Raw genomic sequence first — 22,113 nt, 5'->3', positions numbered from 1 at the left:
GCAATCCAATAATTTTTAGCTAACCCACAATTATACAATGCACCTAAGGCTGACACCTGGACTCTAAGGGTGCTTGTAGCTAGCCCCATCTCTAGACCTCTCTGCAGGAACTCCAAGATTTTAGGAATATTAGCTTTCTGACCCATCACTGATCCTGAAACCGACATGAATTTTCTCCAGATTCTAACATAAATGTTTGTCGTGGAATTTTTTCTGCTCTTTAATAGAGTGTTAATGAGTCCATCTGAAAATCCCTTTTTCTTTAGTAATGACCCTTCAAATCCCACGCCATCAAGTGTAAATTGGCCACTTGTGGATGGAGAATTGGACCCTGTGAAAGGAGGTCTGGGAGCTCTGGGAGAATCCACGGTTGAGAAATGGACATTTTCCTCAGCCAAGGAAACCACGGCCTCTTGGGCCAGAACGGCGCTATCAGAATTACATGAGCTTTGTCCTCCCGAATCTTCCTTAGAACAATCGGGATCAAGTTCAACGGGGGAAAGGCGTAGGCTATTTTGAAGTGCCAAGGAATTAGGAGGGCATCCACCGCCTCCGGATTGTCTCTGGGGTTTAGGGAACAAAACCGAAGACATTTTTTGTTTTCTTTTTTGGCGAAGAGGTCTATCTGTGAGCTCCCCCAACGATGGGTGATCTGATCGAAGATGACCTGATTGAGCACCCAATCTCCTTGCCCGAGCTTTCTGCGACTTAGAAAGTCGGCTACGACGTTGTGTTTCCCTTTTATATGCAGTGAAGTGAGCGACCGTAGATGATTTTCGGCTATCTGTAAGATACGACCCGATACCTCCATTAAAGATCTCGATCGGGTTCCCCCTTGGTGGTTAATGTAAGCTACCGTTACCTGATTGTCTGAGAATAGCCTGACGTGATGGCCCTGCAAGGATATAAGGAAATGGCTCAGAGCTCGCTCTACGGCTAATAATTCTTTAAGGTTAGATGACATATTCTGTTCGGAGTGTGACCAGACCCCCTGGACCCACAATTTGCCCATATGCGCCCCCCATCCCGTGGGACTAGCATCTGTGGTTATTACACGCGATATGTGGTTTATCCAGGGAACCCCATTACGCAGGTTTGGAGTGTGTAACCACCAACGTAAGGACTGAATAGTGGAATCAGACAAGGAAAAAGAACTATCCAAGCGACCCCCCGACAGACGAGTGTTGTGCAAAACCTCCCACTGTAGGACCCTGGTGTGGTACTGGGCCCAAAGTACTGCCGGGATACAAGACGTGAGTGAGCCTAACAGTGACATTGCTCCCCTCAATGTTATTAACGGATTATTAAATCACTCTAAGTATCTGTCGTTGGATTTTTTCCAACTTAACGACAGGTAGATGGCATTCCTGTAACCTTGAGTCCAATATGAGACCCAGGAATTCTTGAACCTCTAGAGGCTGCAACCGCGATTTTTTAAAATTAATTATCCACCCCAACCTTTGCAAGGTTGCAATTACTTTGTGTAGTTGGGACGTGCAGTGTGATTCAGAATTTCCTATTATTAACAGGTCATCCAGATATGGAACTATGAGAATATCTTGCTCATGGAGATGTGCCATAACCTCTACCATTATTTTCGTGAACACCCGAGGGGCCACTGCAACACCAAAGGGAAGTGCTCTGTACTGGAAGTGTTTGACTGATTCCCCTAAAAGGACTGCAACTCTTAAATAACGCTGGTGGTCTACGTGTATGGGGACATGGTAATATGCGTCTTTAAGATCTAAGACGACCATAAAACACCTGTCAAACAACAACTTTATTGCGGTTTTGACCGACTCCATTTTAAATGACGGGATCCACAAAAACCTATTTAGGCCCTTAAGGTTTATGATTGTGCGAAAGGTATTATCCGGTTTTTTAATCAAAAAGAGGGGAGAATAGAATCCTTTACCCCTTTGTACTTCAGGAACCTCCACCAAAACACCTTTCTGTTGGAGATCCTGGACCTCGGTCTCTAACGCCAGTTGTTCTGCGGGAGAAGAACGTATCGGTGTTATAAGAAATCTGTCCTTAGGCATGATCTGAAAGTCAAATTTTAGCCCAACTTCAATAATATTTAAGACCCACGGGCTATTGGAGATATTGCGCCACTCCGGATAGAAGGCTAGAAGCCTGCCTCCTACCCGGTCCGCCAGTCATTGTGGCTTCCTGTTGTCTCGAAAGGAATTAAACATATAGCCTCTACCTTTCTTTTTATTGGCGTCATATCTGGGTTTATCTCTATTTGATCTTGTTCGGTCAAACCACCTCCTATTAGTGCCACGCCTGTAAGTGGGTCTACCAAGGTAGGGAAAACGTTTCTTACTGTCCCCCGCTTTTTCCAATAATTCGTCTAACACTGGACCGAATAAGTGCGCCCCTTCGCACGGAATGTTGCATAATTTAGATCTGGCCTGCATGTCCCCTTGCCAACATTTCAGCCAGATTGCTCTACGGGCTGAATTAGAAAGAGCGGCCGACCTGGCTGCCAACTTGACTGAGTCCGCTGAAGCATCAGCCAGATATGCCGCAGCGCCCTGAATCATAGAGAGGGAGGATAACATTTCGTCTCTCGGGGTTTTATTTTTTAGCTGATCCTCCAGGCTATCCAACCACACCATCATAGAGCGTGCAGTGCAGGTGGCAGCAATTGATGGTCTAAGAGCCCCTGCTGAAGTTTCCCAGGCTCCCTTGAGAAACACATCTGCCCTCCTGTCCAGTGGGTCTTTTAAAGTTCCCAGATCCTCAAACGGTAGAGAGGATTTATTGGAAGCCTTGGCTACAGCTGCATCGAGCTTCGGGGCTTTATCCCACGTCGCCGATGCGGACTCTTCGAATGGATACTTCCGTTTAAAGGATGGAGGAAGAGAACCTTTCCTTTCCGGTTTTTTCCATTCTCTGGAAATTAGGGCGCTAACTTTCTCTACCACCGGAAAGCATCTGCGGGATTTACGGTCCAGACCTTTGAACATGACATCTTGCATGGACTTTTCTGGCGGGGTCTGCTCAATTCCAATTGTGTTATTTACCGCTTTTACGAGGCGGTCTATCCGGTCAAAAGAAAAACAAGAATGTCCGTACTCAGTGTCCGAGGAGGATACCGATGTGTGAGAAGCTTCTGACTTTAGATCTCCTAAGTCACTGTCCTCACGTGAACTTGGGGATCCAGGGTCTATTATTTTAGGCCCCCTACTATGAGATTGAGATCTTGAAGAACTTCTAATCTCTTTTCTAACAATTTGTCTTAGACTAGTAGTGAAATCGGGTGTCTCCTCCGTTATTAGACGCTGGATACACGGACCACATAGTTTTTTTACGTATTCGTCAGGGAGAGGAATACCACATTCTGCACATTCCTTGTGCTTGGACTTAGAGGACCGCTTTTTTCCCTGATGTAAGAAAGGGAAATAAGGGGAGACACAATCACTAAGTGAACTTTCACGAGGATCACTTACCCCTATAGTGTCTGAGTGGTACCGAAGATTGCGGGGGGACCCTCTCCACCGAAGCAACATCCATACGGCTTGAGGACTTTCCGGCTTTAGAAGATTGATCAGCTCTACCTCCAGGACGACTACTGCCACTAGAACGTCGCTGGGTGTTCGCTGCATGGGGCTTCTCCAGGGGTTGACACTGTTGCTCTGAAGGCAACGGATCCTGCTCCTGAGACTCCATTGTGAAAATGGAAGCGAAGCAAGAGGAAGCCGCAGCTGAATCATTAAATAGCCGGCCCCAAAGGTACCTCCCCCAGATGGGGGTCAGCAGGCCATCCTGATGAACTGCCCGGTACATTACCGCATGTGGGAGGCCCCTCCTCCACGAAAACCACTACCAATGATACTTACACTATCCCCCAGGGGAGCGCTGTTGTATCCAGCCCCTCCTCTGATAAAAAACTGCCACGAACGCTGTCTTCGGTAATTCTGACAGGGCGCCGCCATGTTTTTCCCCCCCGGCGCGGCCTATTGCGCATGCGCCGCACGTCATCATTTGCTGCCGCTCCAGGCCCCGCCCCTTTCCGCGCGTCACTTCCGGTGCGCCCTACAGCTTCCCCAAACGCCGCACGCAGCGCACAAGCCAGAGGGGACACCCACACCGCCGACAACGCGCCGCAGCCGCCCACCCGAGCGCGGACCATAAGTGCTGGTTGATAGGGCACCGGTGACCCCTATAACACCGTGCGGTCACGCAGCACAGGGGGAAAAAAGCAAGAAAAAGGGAAAAAAAAAAAAAAAAAAAGAAATCTACTCGGCTCTAGGGGCACTACCCCAGCTAAAGGGAGCCCCCAACACCCGCTATCAGAAGGAGGGCCTCCCACATAATACTTACCCGTACCTGCGGCGATGGGACACCGAAAGAGACAGCACTCCCCCTGAAGGCTGCTCCTGCTCTGCTGCTGCCTACCCCCACAGCCCTCTGTGGTGCGGCACTTCCAGCATCGCGATCAACACCGAGGAAGGGGACCTCCCGCCTCCAGGATCGGTGAGTCGGACCTGGGTCAAAATCTTCATTCTTCACCTTTCTTCTTAAAGGCATACTGTAGGGTCCCCTGTCAGGGACAGGAAACCAACTGATGCGGGAGAGAGGTGCCGCCCTTTTATCTCTGTAGGTTTCCTGTCCCTGAAGGGCGGATCCCCTCTCTCGTTAGTGCTGTCATGACGACTGAATAAATTGGAGTTAACCTTTTCACCCGGCCTGCAGGGACGCGATCATTCTGTGACACAGCATATGCGTCACAGGTCGGATTGGCACCGACTTTCATGACGCATACGCTGTGTCACAGGTCGGGAAGGGGTTAATAAGCTGCTTCTTCAAAAAGAATGTCAATGGATATTCAAACTTCGAACTCTTGGACCGGCTGGTCCATAGTTTTTATGATAAATCGAAACCACCTGGCACCTGTTTAGACTGCAAACCGTGTGGTACTTTTAGATGTGATGACTGCAATTTCTGTCCGTGATGATACCAGAGCAGTGTCCTTGAGGTGGTGCGACGCAACCCACGTGGTGGGAATCTTAAGCTTCTTCTTCAAAAAGAATGTCAATGGATATTCAAACTTCGAACTCTATATGTATTTTGTTTCTTTGCTAGGGTCCATCTGTGCAACTTTGTATATACATATATGCTATTGTTGCACTTCAGATATATGGTGCTTTATTTAATTTACTTTTTGGTTGGACTTAATGTAATATATACACTCTAATGGTATCGCTTTATGTGTTCTCGTAGGGTGCTTCATATTAAGTGGCAATGGCACCCACTGCTGATATATAGCAGCATCATATAACATTGTGCTCTGCCCTGGTTGGCGACGCGTGCGCAATAGTACCTCAGCGTCCCAGTATTCTGTCAGCTTGAGATAGATCGGCGCATGCGCTGTAATATGCGCCTATCACGTGATCGGCACATCTAGCGTCTCCCAATGGAGGTGAGCATGCGCATAGAGCACTGGAGCAATCTGACTTCAGTGTAATGGCACCAGCTAGGATTATATTGGTGCCGGGGCGGACGGTCTGCAGCGGCGGTTTGGCTCTTTGTGTCCGCCAAACAGGAAGTGGTTTCCACATGCACCTGTTAAGGTATTTAAAAAAGACCCGTAGTTATGTAGTCGCAGCCTTTCTTTTGGACAACTCCATACTGCCACGCTATCATCTAGCCTAGAGTTTTGCTTTGATTCATGCGAGGAGTCACTCTATCAGGACCCACAACTATTCATACATCATGAATACAACAGATGAGTATATGATTGCATTTTTTCTACAGGGGCAAACATGGCACCTGTTGGTCTGTTGTTTGTAGTTGGTGGGTATAGTGACACAATATGATGTGCATTGTGGTATTTATCTGTACATATGGTATTTACAAACACGTTTTATTATAGTAGTGCCAGCTAATTTATAATGACTATTTTTGGTGATATGTTTATTGAGGTCATGATGATGTTGCAGGAAACCTAGACCCTTCCTTTTCCTGTATTTATACATCTATATGTATAGGTTATGTTTGACAATATCTGTCTCTTTACTTACATCACATTGTTGGGGGGCCCCATATTTGCTATATAACACGAAATGCCATCACATGATATGACAAGCCACCTGGCCTTCTGTTTCTGACTGTTTCCTTACAGGGTGCAGGTAGGAGATCAGGGACAGCCATCGTACGAGCGGGGGCGCCATTCTCGTATTTCTTAGGGTGCCAACCTCCGCATCTAGGTAGGCATATATTTACAGGTTTTTGTAGTGTCTAGGGAAACCTCACCTATATCGGCACATCTATAGCATTAACCCCTTCACCCCCAAGGGTGGTTTGCACGTTAATGACCAGGCCAATTTTTACAATTCTGACCACTGTCCCTTTATGAGGTTATAACTCTGGAACGCTTCAACGGATCCCGGTGATTCTGACAGTGTTTTCTCGTGACATATTGTACTTCATGTTGGTGGTAAAAATTCTTTGATATTACCTGCGTTTATTTGTGAAAAAAACGGAAATTTGGCAAAAAGTTTGAAAATTTCGCAATTTTCCAACTTTGAATTTTTATGCAATTAAATCACAAGTGATATGTCACACAAAATACTTAATAAGTAACATTTCCCACATGTCTACTTTACATCAGTACAATTTTGGAACCAAAATTTTTTTTTGTTAGGGAGTTATAAGGGTTAAAAGTTGACCAGTAATTTCTCATTTTTACAACACCATTTTACTTTAGGGACCACATCTCATTTGAAGTCATTTTGAGGGGTCTATATGATAGAAAATAACCAAGTGTGACACCATTCTAAAAACTGCACCCCTCAAGGTGCTCAAAACCACATTCAAGAAGTTTATTAACCCTTCAGGTGTTTCACAGGAATTTTTGGAATGTTTTAATAAAAATGAACATTTAACTTTTTTTCACACAAAATTTACTTCAGCTCCAATTTGTTTTATTTTACCAAGGGTAACAGGAGAAAATGGACCCCAAAAGATGTTGTACAATTTGTCCTGAGTACGCCGATACCCCATATGTGGGGGTAAACCACTGTTTGGGCGCATGACAGAGCTCGGAAGCAAAGGAGCGCCATTTGACTTTTCAATGCAAAATTGACTGGAATTGAGATGGGACGCCATGTTGCGTTTGGAGAGCCCCTGATGTGCCTAAACATTGAATCCCCCCACAAGTGACACCATTTTGGAAAGTAGACCCCCTAAGGAGCTTATCTAGAGGTGTGGTGAGCACTTTGACTCACCAAGTGCTTCACAGAAGTTTATAATGCAGAACCGTAAAAATAAATAATCATATTTTTTCACAAACATTATCTTTTCCACCCCAATTTTTTATTTTCCCAAGGGTAAGAGAAGAAATTGGACCACAAAAGTTGTTGTACAATTTGTCCTGAGTACGCTGATACCCCATATGTGGGGGTGAACCACTGTTTGGGCGCATGGGAGAGCTCGGAAGGGAAGGAGCGCCGTTTGACTTTTCACTGCAAAATTGACAGGAATTGAGATGGGACGCCATGTTGCGTTTGGAGAGCCACTGATGTGCCTAAACATTGAAACCCCCCACAAGTGACACCATTTTGGAAAGTAGACCCCCTAAGGAACTTATCTAGAGGTGTAGTGAGCACTTTGACCCACCAAGTGCTTCACAGAAGTTTATAATGCAGAGCCGTAAAAATAAAACAAACATTTTTTCCCACAAAAATTATATTTTAGCCCCCAGTTTTGTATTTTCCCGAGGGTAACAGGAGAAATTGGACCCCAAAAGTTGTTGTCCAATTTGTCCTGAGTACGCCGATACCCCATATGTGGGGGGAACCACTGTTTGGGCGCATGGGAGGGCTCGGAAGGGATGGAGCGCCATTTGGAATGCAGACTAAGATGGAATGGTCTGCAGGCGTCACATTGCGTTTGCAGAGCCCCTAATGTACCTAAACAGTAAAAAAAAAACACAAGTGACACCATTTTGGAAATTAGACCCCCTAAGGAACTCATCTAGATGTGTTGTGAGAGTTTTGAACTCTCAAGTATTTCACTACAGTTTATAACGCAGAGCAGTGAAAAAAAAAAAAAATGTCCTCAAAAAATTATTTTTTAGCCCCCAGTTTTGTATTTTCCCAATGGTAACAGGAGAAATTGGACCCCAAAAGTTGTTCTCCAATGTGTTCCGAGTACGCTGATACCCCATATGTTGGGGTAAACCCCTGTTTGGGCGCACGGGAGAGCTCGGAAGGGAAGGAGCACTGTTTTACTTTTTCAACGCAGAATTGGCTGAAATTGAGATCGGACGCCATGTCGCGTTTGGAGAGCCCCTGATGTGCCTAAACAGTGGAAACCCCCCAATTATAACTGAAACCCTAATCCAAACACACCCCTAACCCTAATCCCAACGGTAACCCTAACCACACCTCTAACCCAGACACACCCCTAACCCTAATCCCAACCCTATTCCCAACCGTAAATGTAATCCAAACCCTAACCCTAACTTTAGCCCCAACCCTAACCCTAACTTTAGCCCCAACCCTAACTGTAGGCTTAACCCTAGCCCCAACCCTAACCCTAGCCCTAACCCTAGCCCCAACCCTAGCCCCAACCCTAACCCTAGCCCTAACCCTAACCCTAATGGGAAAATGGAAATAAATACATTTTTTAAATTTTTGAATTTTTCCCTAATTAAGCGGGTGATGAAGGGGGGTTTGATTTACTTTTATAGCGGCTTTTTTAGCGGATTTTTATGATTGGCAGCCGTCACACACTGAAAGACGCTTTTTATTGCAAAAAATATTTTTTGCGTTACCACATTTTGAGAGCTATAATTTTTCCATATTTGAGTCCACAGAGTCATGTGAGGTCTTGTTTTTTGCGGGACGAGTTGACGTTTTTATTGGTAACATGTTCAGGCACGGGAGATTTTTTTATCGCTTTTTATTCCGATTTTTGTGAGGCAGAATGACCAAAAACCAGCTATTCATGAAATTCTTTTGGGGGAGGCGTTTATACCGTTCCGCATTTGGTAAAATTGATAAAGCGGTTTTATTCTTCGGGTCAGTACGATTACAGCGATACCTCATTTATATCATTTTTTTATGTTTTGGCGCTTTTATACGATAAAAACAATTTTATAGAAAAAATAATTATTTTGGCATCGCTTTATTCTGAGGACTATAACTTTTTTATTTTTTCGCTGATGATGCTGTATGGCGGCTCGTTTTTTGCGGGACAAGATGACGTTTTCAGCGGTACCATGGTTATTTATATCCGTCTTTTTGATCGAGTGTTATTCCACTTTTTGTTTGGCGGTATGAGAATAAAGCGTTTTTTGCCTCGTTTTTTTTTTTTTTTCTTTTTACGGTGTTCACTGAAGGGGTTAACTAGTGATATCGTTTTATAGGTTGGGTCGTTACGGACGCGGCGATACTAAATATGTGTACTTTTATTATTTGTTTTTTTTTATTTAGATAAAGAAATGTATTTATGGGAATAATATATATATTTTTTCTTTATTTAGGATTTTTTTTTTCTTTTTTTTTCTTTTTTTTTTTTACACATGTGGGAATTTTTTTTTTTACTTTTTTACTTTGTCCCAGGGGGGGGACATCACAGATCGGTGATCTGACAGTTTGCACATCACTCTGTGCGCCTGCACGGCACCCGGAAGTAATCCCTGCAGGACCCGGATGCAGCCCCGCGGCCATTTTGCATCCGGGGCCAGCAGGGATAGGAGGTAAGAGACCCTCGCAGCAACGCGATCACATCCCGTTGCTCCGGGGGTCTCAGGGAAGCCCGAAGGGAGCCCCCTCCCTGCACGATGCTTCCCTGTACCGCCGGCACACCGCGATCATGTTTGATCGCGGTGTGCCGGGGGTTAATGTGCCGGGGGCGGTCCGTGACCGCTCCTGGCACATAGTGCCGGATGTCAGCTGCGATAGGCAGCTGACACCCGGCCGCGCTCCCCCCGTGAGCGCGGCCGATCGTGCTGGACGTACTATTCCGTCCTTGGGAATTAGGGCCCACCCCACATGGACGGAATAGTACGTCCAATGGCAGAAAGGGGTTAAGCTAATGACAACACGGCTGTATCACTGGTACTACTATTTATAGGAGGGTATACCTCTCTAGTTGTTAATTGAGGTTGTCTGTGACTGGATTTTTATCAGTCTAGTCTTATCTGGGGATGACATCTCCTGTTAGTTTTTGACTTATCTACCATTTAGGCTATTCTTTTCTGGGTATTTTTTTGTTGGGTATTTAATAAAGTATACAATTTTTACGGGGGGGGGGGGGTTTCTTTTGTAAACTTGTCTTTTCCCTTGTTGGATATATAGCTTGTGAGTTTATTTGATACACACCATGTCACCAAACAGCACAGTGAGTATCTGTAGCCCTATATACAGGCCACTCACTGATTCCAAGATTGTAGACACCTGTGATGCCAGTTACTGGACACACCACGATTTAACATGTCCTTTTTGTCACATTATTTTCAGGGGTACCATCATTTCTGTCCACGCCTATTTCAAGAGTTTTATTTTTTGTAAATTCTGTGGATGCATGGTTGAAAAGCAATGTCTGACTTTCATTTATAATTTTCATAGATTTTTTATTTCTTAATACTTTTGTCAGATTCAAGTTATTTCTGTGACCATTGTGGGTTTTTCTGTCATTTAACGAGGGGTACCAACAATTTTGACCACGTGTGTATAGATTATAACCCTCAGTGAATTAATTTATAAAATGGAATCACTTTATGGGGATTTCAACTATTCTGGTTTTCTGTCATTTCATTATATTAGGGCTTCTGCATATGGTGTGTCCCATCTCATCTGGGATCTGTTCCTGCTGTCCAGCTGGAGTAATCTGCTCCCTACTTCAGCCAATTGGGAAGCACTACACCCTACTAAAGCTCAAAGCACATGGCCAGAATCTGCCAGAAACAGCGTTGTTCTCCTCTGGTTCAGTCCTCTGTGCTCAGCTTGCGGCTTGTGTATTTGTTTCCTGTTGTGACCAAGGCCCGTTTACTGACTAATCTTGTGTCTCCTGATTCTGTATTCTGTCCTTCTGGTTCTGACCCAGCTACCTGACTATTCTTCTTGCCATCTAATACCACAGAATAGCAGGTAACCCCATGGTCCAAGCCTAGGGGTCCCAGTGTAAGTCCATATCCATGTAATGGTGTTGAAACTCTGTTATTGTACAGAAATTCACACTTGGCCTCACTGCACATTTAATGTTGTCGATCATAAAAGTGAAGTTTGGCCAGAAAGACTGGACCTGGTCTTGTTGGGACCATATGAGCACATTCAGCAGCACAGAAGGGGGAGAGAAGGTAGATTCATCCAATAAGATATCAGAGACCTAGGAACCAACAGCATCATTACCCTCCGCTTTCTCTTACAGTCCCATCATAATATTTTTCTTCAAGTGATTTTCTATCTTGTCAGCACATTCTACGTACGCTGTCATTTGGCTTTATAGTTTATAAATCTGGGCAGGTAACGATCAGCATCTCCTAATGTGAAGGAGAGAATGACTAATGAAATCAATTATTAAACCTTATATAAGTCAGTTCAGATATGGTGTACCAAGATGGTGTCTGTGTGTTCAGACAACACCCTGGAAGGAATCCTTGGAATGCAGAAGCTAAGATACTGGATACCATATATTGAAGTGAACTTGAAATGGACCTATCATAGACTGACACTGGTTACTCAGAAGATTGTGTGACACCCTTTTCCTGTCTCTTTGTCTTGAGAATAAACTTCAGTTGTGTGCAAGCCTTAGCTGAGAAAGGAGTATACATCTAACGCTGTTTGGTGTGACTCTTTAAGCATGCACTTGGCCTATATTGGGTCAGGTACAAGCAATCATATCGATCTCGCTTTAAGGGATAACCCTCACACTAATATCAGGGGTATGTGGATCCTCCAGGTTGTAAGTTCTATAGAAAAGGGCTTTCTATACCCAAAGTCATTTGAACAATTTTGGGTGGAGGAGAATGTTGTGGTCTAGAGGCAAAATGGTGATTATGGTAATACAGCCGGACTACACCACCGATAAAGCAGCCACAGCCGGTGACTGAGAAGAATCTGTGACTTCTCTGCATTTAGTGGTTACTACTCACCTGGGTAGTCATATGTAGGAATCTCCTCTTTACACCGCTCATCACCCCTCACATATGTCTCTGTAGTATTAATATGGGTCAGATCTTCACCCTGAAACAAATATTATAAAAGTCACCGACAGATGGAGAAGTCACATCTATGATCAGCTCTAATCCTGCCATCTCCACCGTTCTCATTACACAAGTATAAAACATCCCCCCCCCCCCCCCCCGGGTTAGCCCCCCCTTATTGAGAATTTGGGTAAAAAATGATTCCATTTGTTAGATCTTTGTTAGATCCAGTTTGATCAACCAAAACTAACATTAGATCTCCCCTACAAAATGAGATATTTACGATCTTTTTCAGGGGGGGGGCTAACCCGTAGCTAACCCCCCTACTTTGAAATTTTCTGTTTTTGGATGGATTCTGATAGATATTCGTTAGATCTGGTTTGATCAGCAAAAATTAACGTTAGATCTCCTTTTGTTCCCGAGATTTTGGGGGTGTCAGTTGGGGGGTTGGCTACGGGTTAGCCCCCCCTACTTTGAAATGTGCCTTTTTTTTAATGGAATTTCAAAGATATGCTTTAGATCCAATTTGATCAGCAAAAAATGCTGCTCAAACAGATCTAACGAATATCTATCAGAATCCATCCAAAAAACGTCAAATTTCAAAGTAGGGGGGGCTAACCTGTAGCTAACCCCCCACCTGACACCCCCAATATCTTGAGAACGGAAGGAGATCTAACATTATTTTTTGCTGATCAAACCGGATCTAACGAATATCTATCAGAATCCATCCAAAAATGGCAAATTTCAAAGTAGGGGGTGGTTAGCTACGGGTTAGCCCCCCTGAAAAAGATCGTAAATATCTCATTTTGTAGGGGAGATCTAATGTTAGTTTTGGTTGATCAAACTGGATCTAACAAAGATCTAACAAATGGAATCATTTTTTACCCAAATTCTCAATAAGGGGGGGGCTAACCCAGGGGGGTGTATAAAACATATAATACTGGTGGATAAAACAAGACTGAGCACAAGACCTTCACCAGTGTCTACACATCATACAGGAGAACTCCTGACACCTTCTCTCCATCTACCTGATGATCCTGAGGAGTATAGGGATCTTCTTGGTTACAGTCCTGTGGAAGAGGATGGGGACATCTCTCTGGTGTTGTCCTCTTACTGGATAGATCTGGAGGAAACACATAACAGGGACTGAATTCATTCTTTACATTCAGATAAATATAGGCTGTATGTATTTATTCCTGTCTATTACCTGGAGATGTGAGGGGCTGGGGAACCTCCATCATGACGTCCTTGTACAGATCTTTGTGTCCTTCTAAATACTCCCACTCCTCCATGGAGAAATAGACAGCGACATCCTGACACCTTATAGGAACCTGACACATACAATGATACCGTCATCCCCCCGATCCCTTCATAGCGTTACTGTATAATGTCCCAGCATTCCCAGCAGTGTCACCTCTCCAGTCAGCAGCTCAACCATCTTGTAGGCGAGTTCTAGGATCTTCTGGTCATTGATGTCCTCATGGATCATGGGGTGAGGTGGAGGTCCCATGATTGGGCTCAGGTGTCTTCCCCATCCCTCAGACACAGGATCCTGACAAAGATCACTAGAGGTCTTCTTCACTACTGTGTAATCCTGGTTATGGAAGACACATTAATAAATCTCACTACAGACATTTCCAGACTCCTCACCTCTCCAGTTCTGTCCATCTGTTATTCCCATAGATAAGAATGATGTAATGTGACGTCATCAGAATCTCTCACCTCTCCAGTAAGACAGAAGAGGATCTCTAGGGCGAGGTGTAATATCCTCTCTGCCATCTTGTCTCTGTCCATATCCATCTTTGATGGGTAAATCAGGAAAATTCTCTTCTATAGAAGATCTTCACTGAGAGGATCCGATATTGTAGAGACCTTAATGAGAAGTATGAGCTGATGTAACATCAGAAGAATCCTGTGTAATAATAATAATAATCTTTATTTATATAGTGCCAACATATTCCGCAGCACTTTACAATTAAGCGGGGACATGTACAGACAAACAATTCAATACAAGTTAAGACAATTTAAACAGTGACATTAGGAGTGGGGTCCCTGCTCGCAAGCTCACAATCTACAAGGAAATGGAGGGACACAATAGCTGAAAAGTGCTTGTTATTTCAGGTCTGGCAATAATAATAAATAGGGATTTTCATATAAAGCTGCATGATCGGGTCATCAGCCCGTGTGTTTAAGTGCAATAGTCAAGTATCAAGTGCAGTAATCGTGTGCATGGAGGGTGTGGAGACAGATGAATAGTAGGGTGCAGATTCAGAATAATAATGTGTAATACAATTACTGGAGATAATATGGGAAACATATGAGGAGTTTTTTTATTTATTTACAGTATTTAGTTTTCTTCTTTACATCTACTAATGAAACCTATATATTTAGGCCACAGACAACGAACAGTTTCTTCCTCGGAGTCGGCAGCTGAATACGTTCCTCATAGACTCATCTTCCATAACGCTAATTCTCGTCTCATTTACCGACACTGGAATCGGCATTAGCAATACTGCAGGAGATATTCATTACACGTGAGATGAAAGATAACTACTGTGGCGCCCCAGGGTCCTGGCCGTCACAGTAATGTCGCTTTCATCACGGGGAGAGTGATGTTACGTTTGTAGGCAAGAAAGGATAACTGTCACCAGTTAACCACAAACATGCAACATGTTCACACTCCAGGCCACAAGGGGGAGCTTTTGATCCTATTTACTAGGTGACTCCCCATATATATTGTAGTTTGGAGGGAAAGTGAGTCAGAACTTGCCAGACAGCAGACTAGAGCAGTCTGAGGCAGAAGAGGGTTTGCGTAGCTGTGTAGCCGCAGTGCTGCAGCTCCTGGGAAGAGATTACCAGAAGGGAGCTTGTCGAGGAACATCAGCTAGGCGGAGCTGGTACGATAGGAGAATAGCTGAGCAGACATGGGAGTCTGCAGCTCCTGACAGTAAGCCGAATATATTGCAGTGAGCGTGCTGGAGACAGAAGCACAGGAGAGGATATCAGAGGGTGACCAGCTTCAAGCAGGCTGACTCCTTCTGAGGCGCAGAGACCGGTAGCCGGAACACCGAGGTTGTAAGGACCTCTACGACTTACTTCAGAGACTGGCAGGACAGCTGAACTGCAAGTTACCTGTCCACACCAATACCCAGGAGGCACGTTGGCACCCCTCAGAGCCTGGAGCATGCTAGAGTCCCTATAAACCGCCTTAAGCAACCTGTCATACGGATTATGTCCTATCCTATCCGGTGGACAGAGAGAGAGATAACATCTGTGAGGACCTTATCTGAAACCATAGGCAGTAAGGGACTACAACACCACGGCGCAGAGGAAGGCTTTGATTTTCACCTGGATAAGGGGACTCCTGAATGGCCCTGTGATCTGGTGCCCTGGACTGTGGCTGCTGAAGTCTTCACTAAACCAGGTAAAGAGACTGCAAACTGTGTCCTCGTTCTTTACTGCACCTCTCACCATTTACCATCTATACACCTGGAGCCCTGGGGATATACTTCACCTGTGGGAAGGTATGCCATCTAGCTGCCATAACATCACCCCAGAGGACCCCTTAAAGCAGTGTCAGTCCCTGCTGACCGAATACCACAGGTGGCGTCACGAACATAAACTTTATCCCTTTAACCCCTTCATGACCCAGCCTATTTTGGCCTTAATGACCTTGCCGTTTTTTGCAATTCTGACCAGTGTCCCTTTATGAGGTAATAACTCAGGAACGCTTCAACGGATCCTAGCGATTCTGAGATTGTTTTTTCGTGACATATTGGGCTTCATGTTAGTGGTAAATTTAGGTCGATAATTTCTGAGTTTATTTGTGAAAAAAACGGAAATTTGGCGAAAATTTTGAAAATTTCGCAATTTTCACATTTTGAATTTTTATTCTGTTAAACCAGAGAGTTATGTGACACAAGATAGTTAATAAATAACGTTTCCCACATGTCTACTTTACATCAGCACAATTTTGGAAACAAATTTTTTTTTTGCTAGGAAGTTATAAGGGTTAAAATTTGACCAGTGATTTCTAATTTTTACAACAAAATTTACAAAACCATTTTTTTTAGGGACCACTTCACATTTGAAGTCATTTTGAGGGTTCTATATGGCTGAAAAAACCCAAAAGTGACACCATTCTAAAAACTGCACCCCTCAAGGTGCTCAAAACCACATTCAAGAAGTTTATTAACCCTTCAGGTGTTTCACAGCAGCAGAAGCAACATGGAAGTAAAAAATGAACATTTAACTTTTTAGTCACAAAAATGATATTTTAGCAACAATTTTTTTATTTTCCCAAGGGTAAAAGGAGAAACTGGACCACGGACGTTGTTGTCCAATTTGTCCTGAGTACGCTGATACCTCATATGTGGGGGTAAACCACTGTTTGGGTGCACGGCAAGGCTCGGAAGGGGAGGCGTGCCATTTGACTTTTTGAATGGAAAATTAGCTCCAATCGTTAGCGGACACCATGTCGCGTTTGGAGAGCCCCTGTGTGCCTAAACATTGGAGATCCCCTACAAGTGACCCCATTTTGGAAACTAGACCCCCCAAGGAACTTATCTAGATGCATAGTGAGCACCTATAACGCCCAGGTGCTTCACAGAAGTTTATAACGCAGAGCCGTGAAAATAAAAAATAATTTTTCTTTCCTCAAAAATGATTTTTAGCCCAGAATTTTTTATTTTCCCAAGGGTAATAGGAGAAATTGGACCCCAAATGTTGTTGTCCAGTTTGTCCTGAGTACGATGATACTCCATATGTGGGGGTAAACCACTGTTTGGGCGCACGGCAGGGCTCGGAAGTGAAGGCACGCCATTTGGCTTTTTGAATGGAAAATTAGCTCCAATCATTAGCGCACACCATGTCGCGTTTGGAGAGCCCCTGTGTGCCTAAACATTGGAGCTCCCGCACAAGTGACCCCATTTTGGAAACTAGACCTCCCAAGGAACTAATCTAGATGTGTGGTGAGCACTTTGAACCCCCAGGTGCTTCACAGAAGTTTATAACGCAGAGCCATGAAAATAAAAAATAATTTTTATTTTCTCAAAAATGATTTTTTTAGCCCACAATTTTTTATTTTCCCAAGGGTAACAGGAGAAATTGGACCCCAAAAGTTGTTGTCCAGTTTCTCCTGAGTACGCTGATACCCCATATGTGGGGGTAAACCACTGTTTTGGCACACGTCGGGGTTCGGAAGGGAAGTAGTGACGTTTTGAAATGCAGACTTTGATGGAATGCTCTGCGGGCGTCAGGTTGCTTTTGCAGAGCCCCTGATGTGCCTAAACAGTAGGAACTCCCCACAAGTGACTCCATTTTGGAAACTAGACCCCCATGGGAACTTATCCAGATGTGTGGTGAGCACTTTGAACCCCCAAGTGCTTCACAGAAGTTTATAACGCAGAGCCGTGAAAATAATAAATGTGTTTCCTTTCCTCAAAAATATTTTTTTAGCCCATAATTTTTTATTTTTGCAAGAGTAACAGGAGAAATTGGACCCAAAAGTTGTTGTCCAGTTTCTCCTGAGTACGCTGATACCCATATATGGGTAAACCACTGTTTGGGCACATGCCGGGGCTCGGAAGGCAAGTAGTGACGTTTTGGAATGCAGACTTTGATGGAATGGTCTGCGGGCATCATGTTACGTTTGCAGAGCCCCTGATATGCCTAAACAGTAGAAACCCCCCACAAGTGACCCCATTTTGGAAACTAGACCCCCCAAGGAACTTATCTAGATGTGTGGTGAGCACGTTCAGCCCCCAAGTGCTTCACAGAAGTTTACAACGCAGAGCCGTGAAAATAAAAAATCATTTTTCTTTCCTCAAAAAAATGTTTTAGCAAGCAATTTTTTATTTTCACAAGGGTAACAGGAGAAATTGGGCCCCAATATTTGTTGCCCAGTTTGTTGTGAGTGTGCTGGTACCCCATATGTGGGGGTAAACCACTGTTTGGGCACACGTCAGGGCTCGGAAGGGAAGTAGTGACATTTGAAATGCAGACTTTGATGGAATGGTCTGCGGGCATCACGTTGCATTTGCAGAGCCCCTGATGTGCCTAAACAGTAGAAACACCCCATAAGTGACCCCATTTTGGAAACTAGACCCCCAAGGAACTTATCTAGATGTGTGGTGAGCACTTTCAACCCCCAAGTGCTTCACAGAAGTTTATAACGCAGAGCCGTGAAAATAAAAAATAATTGTTCTTTCCTCAAAAATTATGTTTTAGCAAGTAATTTTTTATTTTTGCAAGGGTAACAGGAGAAATTGGACCCCAACAGTTGTTGCCCAGTTTGTCCTGAGTACGCTGGTACCCCAAATGTGGGGGTAAACCACTGTTTGGGCGCACGTCGGGGCTTGGAAGGGAGGGAGCACCATTTGACTTTTTGAACGCAAGATTGGCTGGAATCAATGGTGGCGCCATGTTGCGTTTGGAGACCCCTGATGTGCCTAAACAGTGGAAACCCCTCAATTCTAACTTCAACACTAACCCCAACACACCCCTAATCCTAATCCCAACTGTAGCCATAACCCTAATCACAACCCTAACCCCAACACACCCCTAACCACAACCCTAACCGCAACACACCCGTAACCCTAATTCCAACCCTAACCCTAATCCCAACCACAACTGTAACCCCAACGCACCCCTAACCCTATCCGTAACCCTAACCACAAGCCTAATCTTAACCCTATTTCCAACCCCTAGCCCTAAGGCTATGTGCCCACGTTGCGGATTCATGTGAGATTTTTCCGCACGATTTTTGAAAAATCTGCAGGTAAAAGGCACTGCGTTTTACCTGCGGATTTACAGCAGATTTCCAGTGTTTTTTTGTGCGGATTTCACCTGCGGATTCCTATTGAGGAACAGGTGTAAAACGCTGCGGAATCCGCACAAAGAATTGACATGCTGCGGAAAATACAACGCAGCGTTTCTGCACGGAATTTTCCGCACCATGGGCACAGCGGATTTGGTTTTCCATAGGTGTACATGGTACTGTAAACCTGATGGAAAACTGCTACGAATTCGCAGCGGCCAATCCGCTGCGGATCCGCGGCCAATCCGCGGCCAATCCGCTGCGTATCCGCAGCCAAATCCGCACTGAGTGCACATGCCATAACCCTAACCCTACCCCTAACCCTAACCCTACCCATAACCCTAACCCTACCCCTAATCCTAACCCTACCCCTAGTTCTAACCCTAATCCTAGTGGAAAAAGAAAAAAAAATATTTTCTTTATTTTATTATTGTCCCTACCTATGGTGGTGATAAAGGGGGGGGTTTATTTATTTTTTTTTATTTTGATCGCTGTGATAGAACCTACCACAGCGATCAAAATGTACTTTGTAATGAATCTGCCGGCCGGCAGATTCGGCGGGCGCACTGAGCATGCGCCCGCCATTTTGGAATATGGCGGCGCCCATGGAGGAGGCGGACGGGCACCGGGAGCCTCGGTAAGTATAAGGGGGGGAGATCGGGGCACGGGGGGGCGTCGGAGCACGGGGGGGTGACATAGGAGCACGGGGGGAGCGGACAGGAGGACGGGGGAGTGGAGCACAGGACGGGGGAGCGGAGCACAGGAAGGAGGGGACTACGGGACAGATCGGTGGCTTGGGGGGGCGATCGGTGGGGTGGGGGGGGTCACTTCAGTATTTCCAGCCATGGCCGATGATATTGCAGCATCGGCCATGGCTGGATTGTAATATTTCACCAGTTTTTTAGGTGAAATATTGCAAATCGCTCTGATTGGCAGTTTCACTTTCAACAGCCAATCAGAGCGATCGTAGCCACGGGGGGTGAAGCCACCCCCCTGGGCTGAAGTACCACTCCCCCTCTCCCTGCAGATCGGGTGAAATCGGAGTTAACCCTTTCACCCGCTCTGCAGCAACGCGATCATTCCATGACGCCACATAGGCGTCATGGGTCGGATTGGCACGGGTTTTCATGACGCCTACGTGGCGTCATGGGTCGGGAAGGGGTTAATTAAAGACCTTTCCCTTTTACATGGGCGCCTAGGGCCACGGACCGTGTCGCAGCCATGACATCCCCCTGTGAAGTACCGGATCCGGCACCGAGTATCCCACAGCCCTGGTGGGCGACTCACTACTTCATGATGAGGATGACATCTTCACCTTCTACTACGGCTCTAGAAACATATTTGTCCAGAGTCCGTCACTGACTCCATCCCCACCGGCCGTCTATATGGAGGTTTCCCGTCTTCCCCGCACTATAATCTTCTATCGCGTTAAATCTCAGGTCTGATTCACACACAGAAGTTTGAGGCTTTTAGAAAAGCATTTTTGTTTCCACAATCAACGCGGACAGAAACGGTCTGATCCCAAAGTCTCCATGTACAGTGATTTATGGGCTTTTCTTTCTGGCCTTAGGCTTTCCTATATTACAAGAAAAACACCAGAAAAAAAACCAGATATTGAAATATTTCTAAAGAAAATTGGCTCCAACAATTCTTGTAAAAAGAAAAAAAAACATGGAAAAGGCAGAAGACACATTTTATAATTTTTAACATTTATTAAAAATAAATTAATCTTTTTGTGCACCAGAACATAGATGTACACCACAGGGATGGCACAGATGAGGCTTCAAGAAAAACCCTGGCAGTTTAACCACTTGCTGCTGTGAAAAGCAAACATGACATCTAAGAAGGTGTCTTCAAAGGGAGATTTGTAGCTAAAATTCCGCGCTGCCGCTAAGATGAATTTCAGGAGAGTATAGTTGATTCACAGTGGTTTTATTCAACGCGTTTCAGGGGTCTCATGCCCCCTTCATCAGGAAATACCACATGAGACCCCTGAAACGCATTGAATAAAACCACTGTGAGGTGGTATTTCCTGATGAAGGGGGCATGAGACCCCTGAAACGCGTTGAATAAAACCACTGTGAATCAACTATACTCTCCTGAAATTCATCTTAGCGGCAGCACGGAATTTTAACTACAAATCTCCCTTTGAAGACATTAATTTCTCTGGTCGGTGAAGACCTGTGGATCTGCAGCAGCGGCTATCTACATGCTCTAATCTAATCCTAACCAGGTGAGCAAATTTGGTGTATATTCTCCTCTGTGTAACGTGGATAAGACCCTATTGCGCATTTTGTCTCCCCATTGTTTTGCAATATCTAAGAAGGTGTGACAGAGTTTGGCTGAATGCCCCCCGCCTCCAAATACTCGATAGTATGGGGCGGCCTAGTTACTACGGTACTTACATGCCTAACAATGGTGTCTGGGCTGCAATGTACGAAGGTCTATTAGGCCGGGCCAGAGGCAGCGTCCAATAAGTTACCTTTTAACGCCCCCATACACAGACTAAAGTTCCATGAAAGCACTGATTTTGGGGGGTTTTGTCGACTATATAATGTATTTGGGGGCCTCCCGAGAGATGATGTCAGGGCAGAGAAGGATCTGACATCCTGAATTTCAGAGGATAATCCGTTTGTTCTTCCTGTAGATAATCCTCCTCTAGAGGAGTCTGGGGGCGACTCTCTCACACAGACCACAGGAAAGCTGGAATATTTGTGTGTATGGGGGAGTCGGGAGAGATGGCCGTCTGCCAAATGACCGTTCAGCCAACTCTTATCTCGTGTATGGGGCCGTTAGTATTACACTGACAGCAGTGATGATACACGGCACTACAGTAGTACAGGGCATCACCGGAGCCATCAGAGGCTTGTATGTTGTATGATCGCACTGATCAGAGGGGTTTAACAAAGGGTTAAAGTGAAAAACATCAGCTTCGGCAACAAGAAATATCTGTCACTATATGGAAAGCAGAGTCACTGCACAATGTTAGTTAAGTCTCGTTCATAACTACTTTATTATACTCTAGTATCCTGTACACAGTGGAGGAGATAGAAATCACAGGTCCGACAGCAATAGCTGGAGTTGGGCCCTCCAACGTAAAGAAAAAAAATCTATCTATGTAAAGCTGAGTGTG

The 22,113-nt window shown here is 44.9% G+C and overlaps 1 protein-coding gene across 3 annotated transcripts in view; it reads right to left on the bottom strand.

The window, feature by feature from the left end:
• The window catches only part of LOC143767969 (uncharacterized), a 59,929-nt gene that overhangs the window by 15,570 nt on the left and 22,246 nt on the right, over positions 1-22,113 (bottom strand). For 2 of the 3 annotated variants that reach the window (XM_077256555.1, XM_077256553.1), the window contains exons 2-6: positions 13,886-14,035; positions 13,578-13,757; positions 13,371-13,494; positions 13,192-13,286; positions 12,113-12,203 (exon numbers count right to left, since the gene is read on the bottom strand). In XM_077256555.1, the coding sequence (XP_077112670.1) occupies positions 12,113-12,203; positions 13,192-13,286; positions 13,371-13,494; positions 13,578-13,757; positions 13,886-13,963 (568 nt within the window). In that variant the 5' untranslated portion in view covers positions 13,964-14,035. Of the gene's footprint in view, positions 1-12,112; positions 12,204-13,191; positions 13,287-13,370; positions 13,495-13,577; positions 13,758-13,885; positions 14,078-22,113 lie in introns of those variants that run through there. The other variant, XM_077256554.1, reaches the window with a different exon arrangement.

This window comes from Ranitomeya variabilis, chromosome 4, assembly GCF_051348905.1.
Source record: "Ranitomeya variabilis isolate aRanVar5 chromosome 4, aRanVar5.hap1, whole genome shotgun sequence".
Lineage (NCBI taxonomy): Eukaryota > Metazoa > Chordata > Amphibia > Anura > Dendrobatidae > Ranitomeya > Ranitomeya variabilis.
Note: the sequence above shows the minus strand (reverse complement) of the source record. Positions and strands in the feature narration are given on the sequence as shown.